The sequence below is a fragment of the Chiloscyllium plagiosum genome, chromosome 39 (genome assembly GCF_004010195.1).
Source record: "Chiloscyllium plagiosum isolate BGI_BamShark_2017 chromosome 39, ASM401019v2, whole genome shotgun sequence".
NCBI classification, from domain to species: domain Eukaryota; kingdom Metazoa; phylum Chordata; class Chondrichthyes; order Orectolobiformes; family Hemiscylliidae; genus Chiloscyllium; species Chiloscyllium plagiosum.
This window is the reverse complement of record NC_057748.1, coordinates 6,124,297-6,145,343: the sequence shown is the minus strand read 5'-3', so window position 1 is coordinate 6,145,343 and position 21,047 is coordinate 6,124,297. Positions and strand designations below refer to the sequence as shown.

Here is a 21,047-nt window from a genome sequence, read left to right as displayed (position 1 = left end):
TAGACAAGGTCTTTTCCCTGGAGTGAGGGAGTCCAGAACTAGAGGGCATAGGTTTAGAGTGAGAGGGGAAAGATATAAAAAGAGACCTAAGGGGCAAAGTTTTCACACAGAGGGTGGTGCATGGATGGAATGAACTGCCAGAGGAGGTGGTGGAGGCTGGTATAATTACAACATTTAAAAGCTATCTGGATGGGTATATGAATAGAAAGGCTTTATGCACCAAGTGTTGGCAAATGGGACTAGATTAGGTTAGGATATTTGGTCATCATGGACAAGTTGGACCAAAGGTTTTGTTTATGTGCTGTACATCTCTAGGACTCTAGTGTTTTTAATCAGACTTTCTTGCGAAAATAGCTTGCCTTGCAAAGACCATGATTCAAACTTTTGTTTTCCTGGTAGGAGCATATTTATACACACAGGACAAAACTGAATTTTACTTGCCTCATCACTTCAATGTAGCCTTTGGCAGCAGCAACATGGAGAGCATTGGCACCAGATTTCGGATTAGATACCTCTTCAATCTTCCCACTGTTTAACCACTGTCTGGCATGTTGTAGCATCAATTCCTCCTCTTCACGTCTTGCAGATTCCACATCAATCCCTACAGAAACAAAAACAGGAACCTAAGACTGCAAACATAAATAAGGTTGAATATAGCACAGCAACACAGTGATACTTTGAAACTCTCTGATATGAGAACTGAGAGAGGCACATTAAACCAACATACGCAATTAAATTTGCCTTTTGTTTTAAATAATTCACAACTCAGCCCCAATTGTGTAGGAGTCCAGATGTTGCTGGACTAGGAGTCATTGTAAATCAGTGAACGTAATGGATATTTATATTACAATGTTGTCCTGACAAGTAAAACTACACTTTTTCACAACACTTTAAATATCCCAATTTCAAATGTTAAAAATAGGCAACAGTATTCATGAAACTAAGCAGGGACCAACAATATTCCCAGGTCAATAAAAATGAGCAGCTCCCACTGCTTTCAGTCTCAACACTGATCTGAACTCCACAATTTCAATACGTTGCAAGTTTTGAAGAATGGCTACCTCCAATGAGGATTTACAACTAGTGGCAACTCTAGATTCTTGCACAAAATATGCCAAGAGATGTTGAGAGTTGAATAGGAGAAAAAGACTTGTATACTGCCTTGCACAGCATCCTAAAGTATGTTACTGTCCATTACTTTTGAAATCACTCAATTGATTAGGATAGAAAGAAACTACCTACTAGTTCCATTCATCTGCCCTTTTTTGCTTTGCACAGACTTGCAATATTTTCATTTTAATGGATATTTTATACCAAATATAGTCACAGCTATAGAATTGCAACATGGTAGGGTGTCATAAATGAGATGGAAAATTTATTTCAGTCAAGATATTGGAGGAGGGATAAACATTGGTCAGGACACAGGGAGAACTCTCCTGCTCTTCCAAATTGTGGTATTGAATCATTTATGACCCACCCAAGAAGGTAGATAGTATTTTGGTTTGAGGTTTTAGTTGTTAGATGATGTCTCCAACAGTGTGCTCAGTACTGTACTGTGCTCAAATATCTGGAATCCCTTTTCTGGTGCAGTGGTGACATCCCTACCCTCCGGTACTGAGGCGCCAGGGTTCAAGACCCACCTACTCCGCAGCTGTGTAATAATATCTTTGTAAAAGTTGATTTGAAAATTGTGATAAAGTTACAAAATAAAGACTTGAATCCACAGCTTCCTAACTCATGAGTGGAGTGATACACCAAGTCATAGCTGACATGAATTGATTTCATCAAGGCACCATTGTAACACCCATTGTTTCAGGAGGCTTAAACATACCCTGCTTGTTAATGTGATCTTGCAGCAGGGTCTCCATGTAGTCCTCCTCTGCAAGGTCAATTGGCAACTGCCCATCACTATTCACAGCTGCAATATTGGCACCATGGTTGATTAAACACCTGTAATGAATAAAAATTGAACAGATTTGGTTTCAAGTCTTAAAAAAAGGAAACCCAGCTGGAGGGGGAGGCAAGTGCAGGACACTCACTAGGATTTAACACAGGAGAAAAATGATAAGTAGCAATTCAACAATAAGATTGCAATTTAAATATTACAGGAGGGTACACGCAGGAGTTAAAAGATACAGGGTGTTTCTCAATGCTGCAGTACAATAACAGGCCATTCAGCCCAACCAGTTATTTCAAATGTGCTCCATATGAGCCTTTTCCTACCCTTCAGCATCTGACTCAATCAGCATCTTTCTATTCTTTCCCTGCTGATCTCCTTGTCCAGTTTTGAAGTCTGGAGAAGCCTTTACGTACCATCACATACTTTATTTTGACATAGAGGTTGCGAGACAATGGGGTACAGTTTATTCATAAAATTTTCCACACGAGGCGGTATAGGCTTACGTTTATGTAGACCAATTAATTAACACTAGGATGGTAAAGGTTAGACTTCCACTTCTGCAGACAGCAGTTAAAGCTAGCTCAAGCGTCAAAACAAATCTGCACTGGAGAGATGTTTTAGTCAAATGTATGAAGCAATATGAACTAACAACAGGTACATGGAGTCAGGTCACAAATCAGCGATGATCTTATTGTATGGTGGAAAAGATTCAAGGACCAAAGGTCCCACCCTATCCCTATACTGCCACTCTGGTGGCAGACATTCCTAAATAACCGATGGAGACACGAAGTCGCTCAAAAATGTTCAAGCCTGGATCACAGTTATCTCCTGTGACAAAGAGCTAATCTACATCAAGCATCCATTTCGTCATTCGTATGGCAGTTTAAAATAGAGAAAGACAAAAGGTTCCAAAAAGTGTAGAGAGGGAGTGAGACAGATAAAAGGATGGACATAAAACCATGGAGGAAGTGCAGGAATGGTAATCACAGATTTGATGAAAAAAAAAACTATATTCAGAAGGATTCTCAAAATAAAAAGGAGGAACAAAGTAGTGGGACGATATAGGGAGGAATTCAAAAGCACATGGTCACTGCGCTGTAATGTTCTAAATACAAGATTGGAGGAAGTGGCAGAGGTAGAATAGGTACAAAGGAGAGAAACAGACGAGATTTGAACTGGAATTTAAATTCAATGCATTTGGAAAGAGGGACATGCACAGACACTGAGCATTTAGGTTCCTAATTACCTTCCAGTTCAGTGCAACAGGTATTTGGCATGTTTCGGCCAGTACTTCAAATGTGATTTTTGTTTTGACAGTCTAAACCAAATGCTCAAAGCTTTTCACCATCTGCCTTAACATTGTCTTCTGTAGTATGGAAGTCTAATTTACTTCACAAAGCCTTGGGAAGTTTTATGATGCAAGACCCACTATACATTTGTTGTCATTGCTATACTGCAAAGGGTTCCCAATTTTGTCCACACCTATGGAATATCTTCATGGATATGAACTTAAGTAATTACAGTTAGAAGGGAAAACACTTACCAGTTAATTAGTTAACCATCAATGAATATAATAAGAGGGGAAACAAGTGGGATGGGGGTGGAAAGAGGAGTATTCTAGAATGGTATAGCCAACAAGCTCTCTGAATAAGGAAAATCTATGCTTCAGTTTCTGTTTGACCAGTGTTGCTCGAATCTATTAACAAAGGACACGGTGTCCTCCTTCCTTTAGAAGTTCTAAAACCTTTAGTTATGCTGATGTCAACTACTATTTAGGGAGCTCTCATCAAGTTAGAAAAGTTGACAAAAAGCAACATAAAGAACACCATGACAAAGACAAACGTACCCAGTGTTAATTGCACAAACTTTTGTACACTGATGGAAACGAAGTTTGGGAAAGACACACCATTACTTGATTAAAAAAGGTATCCAGCACTCCTCATGGTGCACCTAGTAACAAATCTAAACTGGTCAGTTATGTAGTAACCAGAGTGAGTGTATGGCTGAGGAACTAGGAGAGATAAGCAAGGTGCAAGCTCTTTGGCCTTTGGCCAACTTTTGGAGGAAAGGGTTTGTGCAAGTACACACGAACACACAGGTTTAGTTTCTGGTAACCAGCAGACAAAGTTTAAAAGAAAATTACAACTAAATATTTAAATCTTGTTCCTGGAAACTAGTTAATTAATGGTACCACTATTTCCTACTCAACTCAAATTAAAATTGCTACAGGCACTAGTACCAGGCCACTAACGTCAACCAATGTTTCATCAGGGCGGTTTAAACCTCTCCGTACAAATATAAAAAAAATACTACTTGGGAAGGACCTTAAATCAATAATTGTACTGCTGGGTATTTTTCAGTTATGATAGCAGAGTTCAAAACTGACACACCCTTATTCTCCATGAAACTGAAAATCACTTCTCTGAAAGCATTTGATTATCAATGCCTATCCCTACATTTATGATGGAAACATCCTATTTTTAAAAGGAAAAAAAATGGGAATTCCCCCCTTTAACAGAGGGAGTGGAGATGCAAGATAGCAATTAGTATTTTAAACTGCTGCTATTAAGAGGTGTGCTATACTCCTTTATCCATACTCTCCAACTTACCTCCAGGAATTCAGTGGTTGATAAGACAAATATACATAAAATACAAAGTCTCTCATGGTCTGTTCACAGCAAGTTGAAAAGAACAGGATATTTCGGAGTGAGTAATAGCCTGCTGCTCTACCTTCAAAGCCAAGTAAATAGTAACTGCTCAGATCAAATTCTCAGTCAATTGAAAAGTCAGACTGAGACCTCTTAATACTTTTTTTTTTAAAAAAAGAAAAAAAGACTTCTAAACTTTAATTAGAGGACTCAGTTAGTTAGTGAGCTAGTTTCCTTATATAATGAATTGGGGAAAAAATTCCAATTTAGCTTAGAGTTCTTAATAATTCTTTAGAAGTTTCTTTAGTGTAGTGTTCTAATCAGCCCTCAATTATACCCTTGCAGATATTCTGAAGGTTGAAGCTGGCGTCATCTTTGTCCTACCATTTGAAGCCTCATTATTAGTACCAGATATAGACCCAAAAGCCACTAATAAACAGGGTCTATTGCACATCCCACAATTATAAGCTGTAGGGGTCACAACCTGCTCTGGTATCTCAACGACATCCTCAAGAATCACATTCCAAACAGTCAGAGGTGCAAGGTCCATAAAACTCTGCAAGTTGGGCACAGTCTCGTCAGATATTTTTCAGATATATCTAGTTTGAAGCTTCTTTAACTACCCATCTTGTGGGCAACTCTCAACACTAATCTTGGTCTTGCAGGGGTATGTTGTGTTTCTAGAATACACATACACATAAGGGCATCCCCATAATTGCTCAACCATATTAAGAGTCAGCATGGCTTCACAAAGGGAAAGTATTATCTGACAAAAGGCACCTGAATGGGTATATGAATAGGAAGGGTTTACAGCGATATGGACCAAGCGCTGGCACATGGAACAAGGTTAGGATAGGATATCTGGTTAGTATGGACAAGTTGGACTGAAGGGTCTGTTTCCGTGCTGTACATCTCAATGACTCTAAATCTATTAGAATTCTGGAGGTGGTTAACAAGTAGAATAGATAAAGAAAAAACAATTGATACAATATATTTGGATTATCCGAAAAAGTTTGATAAGGTACCTTATTAAACAGCCTGATGTGTGATAAGAGCCTGTGGTGTTAGAGATAGTATATTAGCGTGGATAAAGGATTGGCTAACTAATAGAAAACAGAGTTGGGGTGTGGGGGGAAGGAGCAGGGGGTACATTTTCAGGATGATCACCTGTAAATTAGTGAAGTGCACTGGAACCAGTGCTGCAGTCACAATCACTGCCACAGAAGGCTATGGAGGCCAGATCATTGAGCATACTTAAGCTCTTGATTGCCAAGGTGATGAAAGGTAATAGGGAGAAAGCAGGAAAATGCAGTTCTCCAATCCAGGAGGAAAGATCATCAAAAGACAACTCAGACAGAGAACTCCAGCTTTCAGTTGTAGCCAACAGAGATTGGTCAGCTTTTCACAACCTCAGTAGCTTTGGCTACTGCAAAATAAAATTCCTGGTCCGGTTGACCCCACCCATTTCAGGCTGCTTCTATTGTTCCAACTTTTTTTTTTCAAAAAAACCCTAAGCCTCACAAGCTGTTTACTTTTTTTAAATGGACTTCTTGCCACCTCTCATTCAATATCTCTCTCTAAATACACTTCTTAAAGACATAGTATCATCACAGCTGGAAGAAAGCAGGAGCTATTCAAATGGATGACAGATTGCATAAAGCTACAGTAAAAAATGACTGGAACACTCAACAGTTGTGGGCTCCTTATCTAGGAAAAACACAGGCATTGGAAGCAGCTCAGAGGGTTCACTACACTGGTAATGGTATGGTGGGACTCTCATTCAGGGAGGTTGACTCGGTTGAGCCTGTACTCATTGGGAGTTTAGAAAGTGATGAGTGGCCTTATTGAAATATACAAGACTCTTTGGGGCTTGACCAGCTAGATGCAGAGAAGTTGTTTCCCCTTGCAGGAGAGTCTAGGACCAGAGCAGCTGCCCACTTAAGACTGAGATGAGGAAGAATGCGTTCTGAGGGTAGTGACTCTGTGGAATTCTTTATCAAAGAGAGCTATCAAGGCGGAGTCATTAATTATATTCAAGACTGGTAACTATATTCAAAAATCAATGAGAAATCAAGGTTTTGGGGGGGGGGGGGGGAAAAAGAGGAGTTGAGGATTATCGGATCAGCTGCATCTCATCGAAGGTTAGAGCAGATTCAATTTTGGAAGAGGCAATAGCCTCGTAGCATTAATTCACAAGGCTATTAATCTAGAGATCCAGGTAATGCACTGAAACCTGGCTTCAAATATCACCATGGCACATGCAGAAATTTGAACTCAAAAATTCTGGAATTAAAAAGTCTAATTATGATCATGTTGATTCTTGGAAAAACCTAATCTGATTTACTACTACCCTTTAGAGAGAGAAAAAAAAAATCTGCTCTCCTTTCCTGGTCTGGCCTATACGCAATTTAGATACACGACGTAGTTGACTCTTAACTGCCTGAGTAATTAGGGATGAATCAGCAGTGATGCCCTTATCTCATGATCAAATAAAATAAAAGTCAGATTGAATGGCCTACTTCTGTTTTGATGTCTTAAGATATTCTAAGGTGCATTATCAAACAAAAAAAAAGTGACTGTGGTACCGCAAAGATGACAGGTTAACCAAATCTTGGATAAGGAGATTGGTTTTAAGCAGCATCATAATCCTTACTTCCAGTGCCATAATAAGAAAGATGGTGGTACAGTGGTAACATGACTGGTGAAATTTGTATTCAATGACAATCTTGATTATAAGCTAGTCTAAGTTACGGTGACCATGAAACAGCCATAGGTTGCTGTGAAAACCCAGCTGGTTTATTACTGTACTTAAGGGAAATACAGTCAGAGCAATACAGCATGGACACAGACCCTTCAACCAGATATCCTAAACTGATTTAGTCACATGGGCCAAATGCTGGCCTATATCCCTCTAAACCCTTCCTAATAAAATCTCAGCTGGTTCTTCAAGATTGTTGAACCGCATCTACTGTACACAAAATGACCATTTTGAAAATAAGGTCACCTGCAATCAAGGCTAATTTTTCCTCAAATACAGATACAACTATCGAAGTGAAGAAATGACAAACACTTCCATGATACCAGCCCACTCCTTTCCACACACTGACAGCATCAAACACTTCCACACTGGCCCAGTCCACAAAGTTCAATGCTCCCTGATGCACCATGATATTTCAATTTTCTAAACTTAAATCCTTTGAGCTAGGTTTAAAACCTTATGAATGAAAGAAATCTAATGCAGACAAATGCCTTCAAGGCAAAGTGAGTATTGGATTATAGGTTATGGCATAGCAAGAAGCCATACTGTCCCTCATGCCTGCACTGACTGAATAAACTAGCTGTCCATTCTGAACCCTCTTTCCAGCACCTCGTCCACAGCATTGCAGATTACAGCACTTCAGGCATGGAGTAAGGTTTTTTCATGAATTGAGGGTTCTTGCATCAACCATCAAACTGGGTAGCATCTTCCAAATACCCACCACACTTGAATAAAAAAAGTATTTCCTCATGTCCCTCTAGTCCATCCAGTTACCTTAAAATTATGCCCCTTGGTAAATTGCCTCTCTACTAAAGAGAAGTAGGTCTTCCCTACCCACTCTATCCAAGCCCCTAAGTTATCAGTCAACCTACTCTGTTCTAAGGAAAGCCACTCTCACAGATCTAATCTTTCCTTATAGCTGAAATTTTCAAATCCTGGTAAGATCTTGTAGATTCCCACTGTACAATATCCAGAAAAATTACATCCTTCCTGCAAATGTAGCAACCAGAATTGAAATCTGCCACCTTTATCTGCTCTAGCCCACTGAGTCACGTCCTAGCAAGCCAAGGACAATTAGGGATGGGCAAAAAAGTTGGCTTTGCAAGTGACACCAACATCCCACGAATGTGTTTTTAAAAAGAAAAAAAAAGTGACATTTCCTCTGTCAATAGTTGCAATTATGAATTATTACATTAACATCCCCATTAATATTTTCAAAGCCAAACAGGACAATTGTTGAATATGATTACTGAACATTACAGCAACCAGTTTAAAAAAAAAATGAAGGGTGCAGACATTTTTTTTTAATGTAAATAATATGGATAATACAAAAAAAATTAGTTCTTTTTGCACCACATTTATCAACATTTAGCTGGACAGTCAGTTCGTGATACAATGATGCCAGTAGTATGGGTTCAATTCTCACACCAGCTGAGGTTACCATGAAGAACTCTCCTTCTCAACTTCTCCCAACACCGCAGATGTGGTGACCCTCAAGTTAAACCATCACCAGTCATCTCTCTCTCGCTCTTTCCCCCTAATGACAGACCAGCCTTCTGTTTGGGAGGATTAGGATGACTTTACCTTTTACCAGTCTGCAACCATCAGTACTTCAGATGCTGCAAACAGCCCCAAGTTTGCAGCATTGATAAATTGTGCCAACGAGCATTTTTGCACTTGGAGCAAATATAGAAAAAAAAACCTTTCATACCTAATATGAAACTGACGTTCTACTTAAAAAAAAGACCACAGTTACTTCATATTCCTCACACCCACATCAATGCATCACCAAACAGCAAAAAGGGAGCTTGAGTTTACCAATGAATCATTAGCTACCCACACAAAGCTCAGATGCATTGCAAGGCTTTGTCCCAAAACTCCAAAGGATCACTCGTGGCCACGAGATTGACTAGGCTCCTCAGCAGCCCTGCTAAATTTCACACTTTCACAATTGTTAACTTGAAGAAAATGAAAAAAAAAATCACTTGGTACACTTGGGTAAACTTAAAATCTGAAGAAAGTTTGTTAAAACTTACTCAACAATTTCAGAATAACCACACGATGCCGCCACATGCAGTGGTGTCCATCCCTCGTTATCCGGCAGGTCAACATTGGCATTACGTGCCAGCAAAAACTCCACCATTTCCAAATTTTCATCTATGCATGCCTGAAAAGAATAAAATAAAACTATTTTAAAGCAGGGAACTTAATTCATTCCCCTAACATTTTCTCCTGTTGGTATTAATTCAGACTAGGATAAAAACAAAACTTAAATTGCAATGTTGTAAAGGCCAGCATTTGTTGTTCTATCCCCAAATACCTTTGAGAAGATGGTCACTTTATTGCTGCAGTCCTATTAGAAAGTATGATCCAGAATTTTGATTTAGCGACAGTAAGGGAATAATGATATTGTTTTAAGTGAAGATGGTATGAGGCTTGAATGGGAGTGAGCAGATAGTGAGGCGTGCTTGTAGCTACTGCCCTTGTCCTTCTGGGTGGTAGTGGTCACTAGCCTGTAAGATGCCATTAAATGAACCTTGTATAGCCTTTATTGCTGCAACTGAATGTGTACAAATCTGTAAGTTGATGGATAGGGCGTTAATCAAGTAGGTTTCTTTTTCCTGGAATGTAGGGCTTAAATATTGCCAGAGCAGGACATTTCCAGGCCATTGAAGGGTATTCCAACACAAGTTTGATTGTTTAATGTGCTTTTCCAGCACCACTCTAATCCTGTTCAATGTCAATATCAAATGGTGGATAAGCTTTGAAATATCAGAAAGGAAGTGAAAATCAGAATTTCCAGCCTGAGCTGCTCTTGTATCCACAGTATGTGTGTAGCTGGTTCAATTTCTGGTCAATGGTAACCAAGGATGTTAATTGTGAGAGATCCAGCAATAGTAGCACCATTGAAGGTCAAGGGGAGATAGCTACAATCACTTTTCTTAGAAATGGTCATTACCTGGCATTTGTGTGTCAAAAATAATACTTGGCACTTTCTCACCCATCTTGAGTATTATCCAGGTCTTGCTGCGTACAAACGTATGTTGCTTCTGTATTAAGACTAAGAAAGTCAGGCACTGAGTGGCCCTGGCGTAACCCAAACTGAATGGCAATGAATAGTTTATTGCTAATTCAGTGCTGCTTGATAGAAGGTGACTTCAGTGGTGCTATCACTTTACCAATGTGAACGTGTACACGGATGGGGTGGTAATTAGTCTTGGGCTTGTTCTGGTTTTCTTTGTCTTGGGTAAATGCTAAATGTCGTAACTATACCGGAACAGCTTGGCTAGGGGTGCAGCATATTCTAGAACGTAGTCTCAGTACTACTGCTGGAATGTTGTCAAGGCCCATAGCCTTTGCAGCATCCAGGTCTGTTTCACTCCACATGAAGTGAAGGAGTGAATGGACAAAGGATTGGCATCAGTCAGGCTGGGAGCACCGGAAGAAGCCGAGACAGATCATGTACTCAACACTTCAAGCTGCAGATGCTTGAAAATGCTTCAGCCTTATCTTTTTCACTAACATTCTGGCACCCCCATTATTGAAGTTGGAGATACTTGTGGAGCTCTCTCCTCTAGTCAGTTGATCAGTTGTTCTGAAAGCCTTAAGTGGTAGTAGAAAAGAACTGCAAAATTATTTAAAAACTAAGAACATGCAGAGTTTCAGGGGAGAAGGTAGTATTAACTGAATTGATTATTCAAAAAGGTCAGCTTAGACATGAAAGTTCAACGACACACCGCTGCACTGCGAAGATTCAGTGATTTCAATTGAACCCTCTCAACAAAACTAGTTTGTAACTGAGAAATATCTGTCAGGTTTCCTCTGAGCGCCAACTTTTCTGAAGAAAAAGCCTAGGCAGGTTTCATTTTCCTGAAAAAAAATGCAAACGCTCAATATCGTTCCATAAAATCTCTTTCTTCTACCTTTTCTCCAACACTTGTCATTATTTTTGTACTAATTTGTTTGAATAGATTAACACCACCACCAGGGCAGATGATATTTGAACCCAGACCTTCCAGACTAGGAGGTAGGGACACTACCACTGTACCTCAAGACTCTTTCAAATGCCTTCGCATTCTTTTTGTAAACTGTGATCAGAACTGTTCTCAATGCAGTCTAACCAAGGTTCTAAAAAGGATTACAGCCCCAATTCAGCGGAAATCATGAATTACACGTGGAACCAAATGGTCTGAATGTCTTAGTTTAATACTGGGTAGTGTTTGGCACCCACTAAGGCCATGTGGTAAGCTAAAAGGAATCAAACCCTAATAAGTGTCAAAGAACAGCAAGATTGCAAAAGGCAAAAAACAAAACTCTTCCGCCTAATGCATACTGAGAACATCAAGTGCAGTCACACAGAAGAACATAAATCATGTTTGTTTAAATTGAAAGTGACACAACCATAAATACACTCCTGCATGCACTCCCTCCTCCTCTTGCAAGACTTCCGCTGAATGGAGTGTGCAAGTCAAACTGATGTTGCAAGCAACTGACAATGGCTGCTGCAGTACATTCATACAAAATGTGCAGAAATGTTGCAATGCTTTGCCAACAACCGGTCTACAGTTGGGACACAGGCAAGCTCAGTACCAACAACAACTTGCATTTATATAGCACATTTCACATAGTAAAATGCCTCACATCTTCATATGCGTTATCAAGTAAATGTTGATGTTGAGTCACAATCTGATATTGAGAGAGAAGAACAAAAGGACTGGTCAAAGAGGTACAATTTAAGGAGTTTAGTGTTATGAATAAGGAGCAAGCACCTAAAGTGAAGTTTTTTCTTAAAAAAAATGGTGAGACACTAGTTAACTCTAAGTATTCAGAGGGATTCGGATGTCCCAATGGAACAATCACATGAATACTAAAATTAATATGCAGGTACAGCAAATTTGCATGTCAAATTGCATGGTAATTTTTAATCGCACAGAGGCTGGAGTACAAGAGTAAAGAAACATTGCTGGAATTACACAAGCCTTTGGTGAAACCACATTTAGAAGAGCATGTGCCATTTTGGCATCCAAAGAAGAATACAGACTTTTAAATGAACCAGTTCAGACAATTTAACTAACCTTTGGAACTGGTGAGACATCAACATTTGGCCCAGATGTGGCACAGTGATGGTGTGACTACAAGACAATTTCTAAATGAAGGACATATTTGCTAAAGCAGGGGTACAAAAAAAAAGGTTCACGAGGTTGATTCTTTTGGCTAGAGGCGTCCAGATGAAAGAGAGACTGAGAAGAATGGGCCAGTAAACTTAGGAGCTGACAGAACGAGCGGTGATCGTATAAGATTAAGTGTGCTGAGAAGATATATTTCCCCATCTGGGGAGTCTAGAATTGAGAAGATAAGTTAGAGCAGGAGCAGGCAGTTCAACTCCTGATTCTGCTGCACATTTACAGAGTCAAAAACCATACAGCACAGAAACAGACCCTCAGGTTCAACCAGTCCATGCCAACCATAATCCAAACTAAACCAGTGCTACCTGCCTGCGCTTGGCCCATATCCCTTAAAACATTTCTTATTAATGTACTTATCCAAATGTTTGTTAAATGTTGTAAATGTACCCACATCCACCAGTTGCTCTGGAAGCACATTCCACATGCAAACCAACGTAAAACAATTCCCCTCTCGTCTTAAAAACAATATGCTCCCTGGTCTTGAAATCCCCAACCCTAGGGAAAAGATACTTGCCATTCACCTTATCCATACCCTCATGATTTTATAAACCTCTACAAGGTCACCCTCAACCTCCTATGCTCCAGTGATGACAAGGCTCCCAGCCTATCCAGCCTCTCCTTATAATTCAAACCCTCCATTCCTAGCAACTTCTAGTAAATCTTGGCTAAACTCTCTCCAACTTAATAATTTCCTTCCTATAACAGGGCAACCAGAACAGTACTCAAGAAGAGGCCTCACCAACATCTTTTATAACCTCAACATAACTTCCCAACTCAAAAAAGGTCTGAGCACTGAAGGCGAGCGTGCTAAACGCCTTCTTAACCACCCTGTCTACACGTGACGCAAACTTCAAAGAATTATGTACCTGATTTCTAGACCTCTGTTCTATAACACTACCCAAGGCCCTACTTTTAATTGTACCAATTCCTGTGCTTGCTTGTTTTACCAAAATGCAATACCTCACATTTATAAAAATTAAACTCCATCTGTCACACCTCTGCCCATTGACTCAACTGATCAAGATCTCTTTGTAATCTCAGATAATCTTATTCTTCACTACCACTATACCACCAAACCTGGTGGCATTTGCAAATTTATTCACAATCTTTTCGGTATTCTTATCTAAATCAGTTATATACATGAGAAAACAGAAGTGGATCCAGCACCACACCCTGTGGAATACTGGGCTGGAGGCCTGTTACCAGTGAAAAACAACCCTCCACCATCTTTCTCTGTCTCCTGCTGTTAAACTAATTTCGTATTCAATTAGCAAGCTTACACTGAATCCCATGTGATCTAACTTTACTAATTAGTCTACAACATAGAATGTCTTCAAAAGGCTTTACTAAAGTCCAAGTAAACAATGTCTACCACTCTGCCCTCAATCTTCTAGGTTACTTGCTCCTTAATACAATTCTAGCTGATCTCATCTTGGCCTCAACTCCATTTTCCTGCCAATTCATTTAAATCGCTTAACCTATTAATAAAAATCTACCATCTCTAAAATTTATTAAACATCCCAGGGTCCACCATAATTCTTACGAACACCAATGTCTTCAGTAGTGAGTTCCAAAGGTTCACGGCTCTAAGGAGAAGCAAATCTTAAAATCTATATTTTAAAATTGAACACACTTTACCCTAAAATTATTACTTCACATACTGCTCTGCGTCTAAAATTATGATCGCAAAGTAAAAGGGTCAATCATTTGGATCTGAAATGAAGAGAAATTTCTCCATTCAAGATGTTTGCGCATCTTTGAAATTCTCCTTCCTAAAGAGCTACAGATAATGGAGAAATTAACATCAAGGTGCCAGAAATTGAGATTAAAAAAGACAGGGAGGGCCATGGAGGAATCTGAAAACAAGGACACCAATTTTGAAATTAAGTTGATAATGCAGCTGGGAGAAAGTGAAGACTGCAGATCAGAGTAGAGAGTGTGGTGCTGGAAAAACACAGCAGGTCAGGCAGCAAGGAGCAGAAGGGCTCATGCCTGAAACGCCAATTCTCCTGCTCCTTGGATGCTGCCTGACCTGCTGTGCTTTTCCAGCACCACACTCTTGACTCTGATATTGTAGCTGGTCTGGAAGTCAATTGTGCAAGTTGACCTACGCTAGGGAGTACAGGGTATTATGTCTGAATGGGATGGTGCAAGAGAAAACACAGAACCCCTCCTCACCCTCACCAAAGCCTTCTCGATGTGCAGTCAAGGAAATCTTGGAGCAGATTTTCAGTGAAGATTTTTGCTTGAATGTAAGAATTGGAACAGGTTGCAGAGTTGAAAGCAACCTGTGCCAAATACAAAGATGGGAAGGAGGTGGGTTGTCAATGCATTGGATCAAGCAAACAAACAAAACGCATTTTCATTAGTCTTAATTCATCTGGATTAGATGTGGGGAAAAAATCTGCCAAAGGAGAAGCAATGGGCACTAAGGAACACAGTAGATGGAATTTACTGAAAATTTGCAGATTGATCGATAGTTAGTGACAGACAGATAGTACTTGTATTAATCTAGCACCTTATCTTATCCACATAGTGCCTCACAGCCAATTTAGTACTTTTGACATGGAACTGCTCGCGTGTAACAACTTGCATTTATATCTAATGTTAAGCTAGCAAGATGTTCCACAGACACCACAGAGGAAGATCATCAAATAAAAGCTGATACCAAGCTTAGGAAGTGGGTATTTGGACAAGTGACCAAAAACCTAGTGAAATAAAGAAATTTTAAGCAAGAGCAGAAAGACAGTGATTTAAAGAAGGAAACTCCAAACCTTAACACAGAAATCTGAAGGAATAGCTGATTGCAATAGAGTGAAGTCAGTGCTGGGTTACTCTAGGACCAAGAACAAGAACAGAACAGAGTTTTCGAAACACAGGACTGAAATTGGTTTACAGAAATGTGGAGTTAAACACAAGGTTGAAATATTTTGAGGTTTGAGTGAATAAGAGGGCTGAAGCTTCACAGAACCCTAACTGTTAGATCACAATGGGGGTCAATCAGTCCATCATGTTTGCCCAGCTCTAGAAATGAGCAAATCACTTAATGTCATTCCCCTCCTCTTCCTTGTACTCTTGTATATTCTTCTTTTACAGATAATAATCCAATTCCAACCTCAAATCCACAACACTAAGATATGGAATACACTCCAAATCACTCACTGTATTAAATTCACACACATACCTTTGTTCTTTCTGCTGCCAGTGACCTCAAACCTGTGCCTCTACACTCTACCAACATCAATACTTTCTCTTTGAGACAGGTTCTTCACCATGATTTTAAAGATCTCTATCAAACCTTCTCAATCTTTTGTCTTTCAAGAAGGATAGTTGCAACATCACCAATCTATGCATCACCGAAGCATTTTACGTGAAGACTATACCCACACCCATTCGACTCAGTTACAGGACCAAGCTTAGAAGAGTTTGTTTTATCTTCACAGATGCTGACTACTCTGCAGTATATTTCGCAAACGTACAGCAAGTTGTTTAATTCACCTTTCCATAAACCACTACAATTAATCAGTGAGCTATTAAAAAACTGTAGGGGCATTCTTTCAATTTTGAGTCTACATGAGAGAAAACAGAACAAATTACAAATCGCCATCATCAGAAGGGGACCCATTCAGTTTTTAAGATATTTTCTTATGAACCTGTTTTGAGGTTTTATTGCACACCGTGCATCAGGTGAGACTTGAACCCAAGCTCCTGGCTCAGGGCGACGTTGGCTTCACCCCACCCAAGACATCTGATTATTTTGTTATCAGAATTAATGCACTATTGTGATGGGTATTTAAACGCCTGTTAACATCTTAAGTTTCAAGTTGTAAATCAAAACAATGTTCCACCCTTTTATATACTGGCGAAAGAAGTAGTACTTTTAATTTTTCAAAGTTGGGAACATGTACACTATAAATACTTCAACAGGTCGCTGGACGCGGAAACCCGAGTGCACGGTGGGGGATGTAGTTCTGATCACGACTAGAATGTGAAGAAAGATCGAGACTGAACTACATCTCCCAGAGTCCCCCACGACAAAAGCTCAACAACACACATGCGTCGCCCATACTATTAGACATGCGCACCGCGGCTGCCGTGCCGACGCAGGCGCAGTTATTCTCCCACCTGGTGGAGGGCACTGATTCCGTCCGTGTTGGCGCAGTTCACGTCGGCGCCTCCCCTCAGCATTTCCTCAGCGTCTTTCGCGTCCCCACTGGCGCAGGCCGCCAGGAACTCCGCAGCCGCCTCGAACCTCACCCGCCTCGGGCTCGAACCGCTGACCGCTCCCGCCACCGCCAGCCACCGCGGCTCGCCCGGTTCTAGATCGGTGCAAGAACCCTTCCAGCGCTTCAGTTGCTGCCTGCGCTTCTCCTTAGCGGCAACGGCGGCTGCAGCGGCAGCGCCGCTTCCCGCCCGCTCCGACATCTTGAACTGCAGCCGCCCTCTTTCTGCTGGCTGGGCTCTGCGTCATGACGACATTCCGGCGTCTGACGTACGTTGACGTAGACCTCTGGGAAATGTAGTTCAAGGGAGGTCGATGCGAAGGATTGTGGGAGCTGTAATCCTGGAGCATGCGTACAGCTATCAGGCGAGGAACAGCTGGCCAGGCTGGAGTTCATCCTCAACTGTTTTCCACTCATCCATTGAAACAGCGAAATTTTTTTGATTTTTGGTCGTTTGTTGCACTTAAAATAGATTTACACTTTACTAATAACAATACAGCAAGTTAGAAGGTTGTGGTTATCGTGTAGAGTCATAGAGCTGTACAGCATAGAAACAGACTGGTCCAACTCGTCCAGATATCCTAAATTAATCTAGCCCCATTTGACAACATTTGGCCCCCATATCCCCCTAAACTCTTCCTATTCATTTACCCATCCAGATGCCTTTTAAATGTAGTTGTACCAGCCTCCACCACTTCCTCTGGCAGCTTATTCATCACACACACCACCCTTTATGTGGAAAACGTTACCCCATAAGTCCCTTTTAAATCTTTCCCCTCTCCCCTAAACCTATGCCCTCTCATTTTGGACTCCCTCAACCCAGGGAAAACACCTTATCTATTTACTCTATCTGTGCCTCTCATGATTTTATAAACCTCTATTAGGTTGCCCTTCAGCCCCAGTCTGTTCAGCATCTCCCTATAGCTCAAACCCTCCAACCCTGGCAAAATTCTTGTATATCTTTTCTGAACCTTTTCAATTTTCACACTATCCTTAGTGTAGGAGGGAGACTAGAATTGCACACAATATTCCAAAAGTGACCTAACCAATGTCCTGTGCAGCTGCCGCATGACCTCTCAACTCCTATCCTTAATGCTCTGACCAATAAAGGAAAGCATACTAAACACCTTCTTCACTATCCTATCTACCTGAGACTCCACTTTCAAGGAACTATGCTCTCTTTGTTCAGCAACACTCCCCAGGACCTTACCATTAAGTGTATAAATCATATTCTGATGAAAACATTTTGCAATTTTACAATTAGCTCCTGTATTGAGTGGTGAACAGCATGTGTTTTATTTACCAAAGTGGGCCCCTTTCTAACTTCCTAATGTACTTAACAAGACACTCAAAACTCTACAAGAAGACGTCAAGACCCTGGGTGGTGTTGTAGAACAGAGAGACCTAGAGGTTGAGGTACATAATCCTTTGAAATTTGCTTTATAGGTAGACAGGATTGTTAAGAAGGCATTTAGCACATTTGCCTTCATTGCTCAGACTTGTGTAGGAGTTGGAACATGATGTTGAGGTTGTACAGGATGTTGGTGAGGCCTCTTCTGGAATACCATGTGCAGTTCTGGTTGCCCTGTTATAGAAAGATATTATTAAACTGGAGAGGGTTCAGAAAAGATTTAGCAGGATGTTGCCCAGACTGGAGGGTTTGAGTTATATTGAGAGGACAGACTGGGACTTTTTTCATTGGAGTGCAGGAGATTGAGGGGTGACCTTATAGAGGTTTGTAAAATAAGAGGGGCATAGATAAGGTAAATGGCAAGTGTTTTTTTCCCTAAGTAATTTCAAAAGTCAGGGGCTTATTATTAAGGTGAGAGGAGATGTATTTAAAAAGGACATTAGGCACAACTTTTTATGTGCTGAATGAACTGCCAGAGGAAGTGGTGAATGCAGATACAGTTACAACATTTAAAAGACATTTGGATAAGTACATGAATAGGAAAGGTTTGGAGGGATATGGACGAAATACAGGCACGTGGGACAAGTTTAGTTTGGGAATATAGTCGGTGTGGATTAGTTGGACCAAAGGGTGTGCTTCCATGATGTATGACTAACCCTCAGCACCAAAGGTCCCAATAACTCTCCAAGGATGAAACAAAGAACTGTGGTTGCTGGAAATCAAACAAAAACAGAAATTTAGCAGAACAGGCAGTATCTGTGGAGAGAAAGCAGAGTTAAAGTTTCAGGTCCAGTGACTTGACTTCAGGACATTTTTCCAGTTCTGAAGAAAGGTGTTGGATCCAAAACTTCAACTCTGCATTCTCTCCACAGATACTGCCAGGCCTACTGAGTTTCTCCAGCAATTTCTGTTTTTGAAACAGAACACTGAGAGGCCATTCCAAATGCTGAGGCAGAATGAACTTACCAATTCCTATCAAACTAATTAATTGCCCCAATCAAAACTGTGCACCACCACCCTCCTGCTTTACCATAAACAAGGTGCACACATTTACTGTCCAGTTCTGAACAAAGATCACTTGATTCAAAACAACTAACTTTATTTTCTCTCCACAGATACTGCCAAACCTGCTGATTTTCTCCAGCAATGTCTGTTTTTGTTTGATTCACATCTCAAGCATCTGCAGTTCTTTGTATTTATTGCCTATCCCTAATTGCCCCTTGAGAAGGTAGTGGTGAGCTGCCTTCTTGAAACACTGCACCCCATGTGCATGAGGTGCCATTGGGAAGGGAGTTTCAGGATTTCGACCCAGTGACACTGAAAGAATTGTGATATATTTCCCATTGCAAAATGGGAATGAATTACAACCAACTTCCTACTTTCACAATTTGTGTAATGTTCCATCAAAGTTCATCACCTAAAGGCATGTCAACAGTTGCCTGTAGCAGTGTACTTTCAGACAGTGGTCATTGGGCAGCAGTTGAGAGTGTGGTACTGGAAAAGCACAGCAGGTCAGGCAGCATCCCAGGAGCAGAAGAACCAATGTTTCAGGCATCAGCCCTTCATCAGGAATTCCTGCTTGACCTGCCGTGCTTTTTCAGCACCACACCCTTGACTCTGATCACCAGCATCTGCAGTCCTCACTTTCTCCTCTTTGGGCAGCACTGCGGATTAGGTTTCTGAAACCTCTCCTCCTCAGTTGCCATCTTGTTTTTATGAAACCAATGCAGCAGTGCCATTGTACACATATAATCTGTACGTTGATGAACAATCAATTCCGCTCTCATTTTTCAAGTGTGATAGACAACTCTCTGTAAAAGAAAAAGAAACAAAGAATGTTTCCAGGAACTCAAAACACCAAGGCCAAGATTTTATAGTTTCGTATTCGACCTTTGTATACAATAACCTTGGGTTTACTTAACATCCTCTCAATTGACTTCTATTTGAACTATTTGCATCACTTAAACTTTTGGCCTTAGAGGAATGCACGAGTTCTCTGCAGAAATGAGTAATATTGAGTTATATAATGTTTTATGTCTTTTCAAAGCAGCATCTTTATTGTGAGCATTAGATTGTATTGCACACAGGAAAGATGTTGGAACTAGTGCATATCTCTGCAACAATGCAACCCTTTCTTTCAGCTGCAAAATATTTTTTATATTAAAAGAAAAAGTGGTTGTTTAATTATTTTCCCTGCATTTCATAAAAACAACATGTAATCTTTTGGAAATCAACATGGCATATGCTGAGCAATTAACTATTAATTGACTTCAACATTGCTAACAGGAGAGACAAAGACAAAGCTTTTCGGTTATCAGGACGTGGGTGCAAGCAACCAGGGTCGGAAAAGAATCACTGTTCGCTACAACATGAGAACAGGATTCTGACTAGTTGGGCTACTCTTGGTGTGGAGATGCAGCAGGAACAGTTAACTGTCAATCTCAGATCAAACAGGTCAACACTGATTGGTCAGATGGTTGGGCAATGCAGCAGAGATTGGCAGTCTCCATGAGCCATTTTCCAATGAAAAAAGATGCAACTTTTTCCTCCAAAAACCATGGTCTAGTGATTTAATTTATGTTGTTCCTAGCACGTGCAAATGCATCACACTAAGAACCCAACTGATAATCTTAAATTGGTTTCCTGTGTATTTCACAGCACAATCTGGATTATTTAGCAAGTATCGTTCAATAGCACAATAACATCAAATGCTGGACATTATTTGAATATTATTTAATTGGAGAAAGACTGCAGAAATCTACAGAACAGAGGGATTTGGGAGTCCTTGTCCACAGATCACAAAAATCCAAATTCAGCAGTTAATCAGGAAGGCAAATAGAATGATTGCCTATATTTCAAAGGGAATACCATATAAAAGTAGGGTAGTTTGCTAAAACTGTGCAATGCACTAGTCAGACCAC

General features: G+C 40.4%; 1 protein-coding gene across 1 annotated transcript in view; it reads right to left on the bottom strand.

The window, feature by feature from the left end:
• LOC122542178 (protein phosphatase 1 regulatory subunit 12C-like) overlaps window positions 1–17,153 on the bottom strand; it is a 73,306-nt gene extending 56,153 nt beyond the window's left edge. The window contains exons 1-4 of the mRNA XM_043679619.1: window positions 16,618–17,153; window positions 9,343–9,473; window positions 1,832–1,950; window positions 442–601 (exon numbers count right to left, since the gene is read on the bottom strand). Of these exons, the coding sequence (XP_043535554.1) occupies window positions 442–601; window positions 1,832–1,950; window positions 9,343–9,473; window positions 16,618–16,917 (710 nt within the window). The 5' untranslated portion in view covers window positions 16,918–17,153. The remainder of the gene's footprint in view (window positions 1–441; window positions 602–1,831; window positions 1,951–9,342; window positions 9,474–16,617) is intronic.
• Window positions 17,154–21,047: the final 3,894 nt, after the last annotated feature.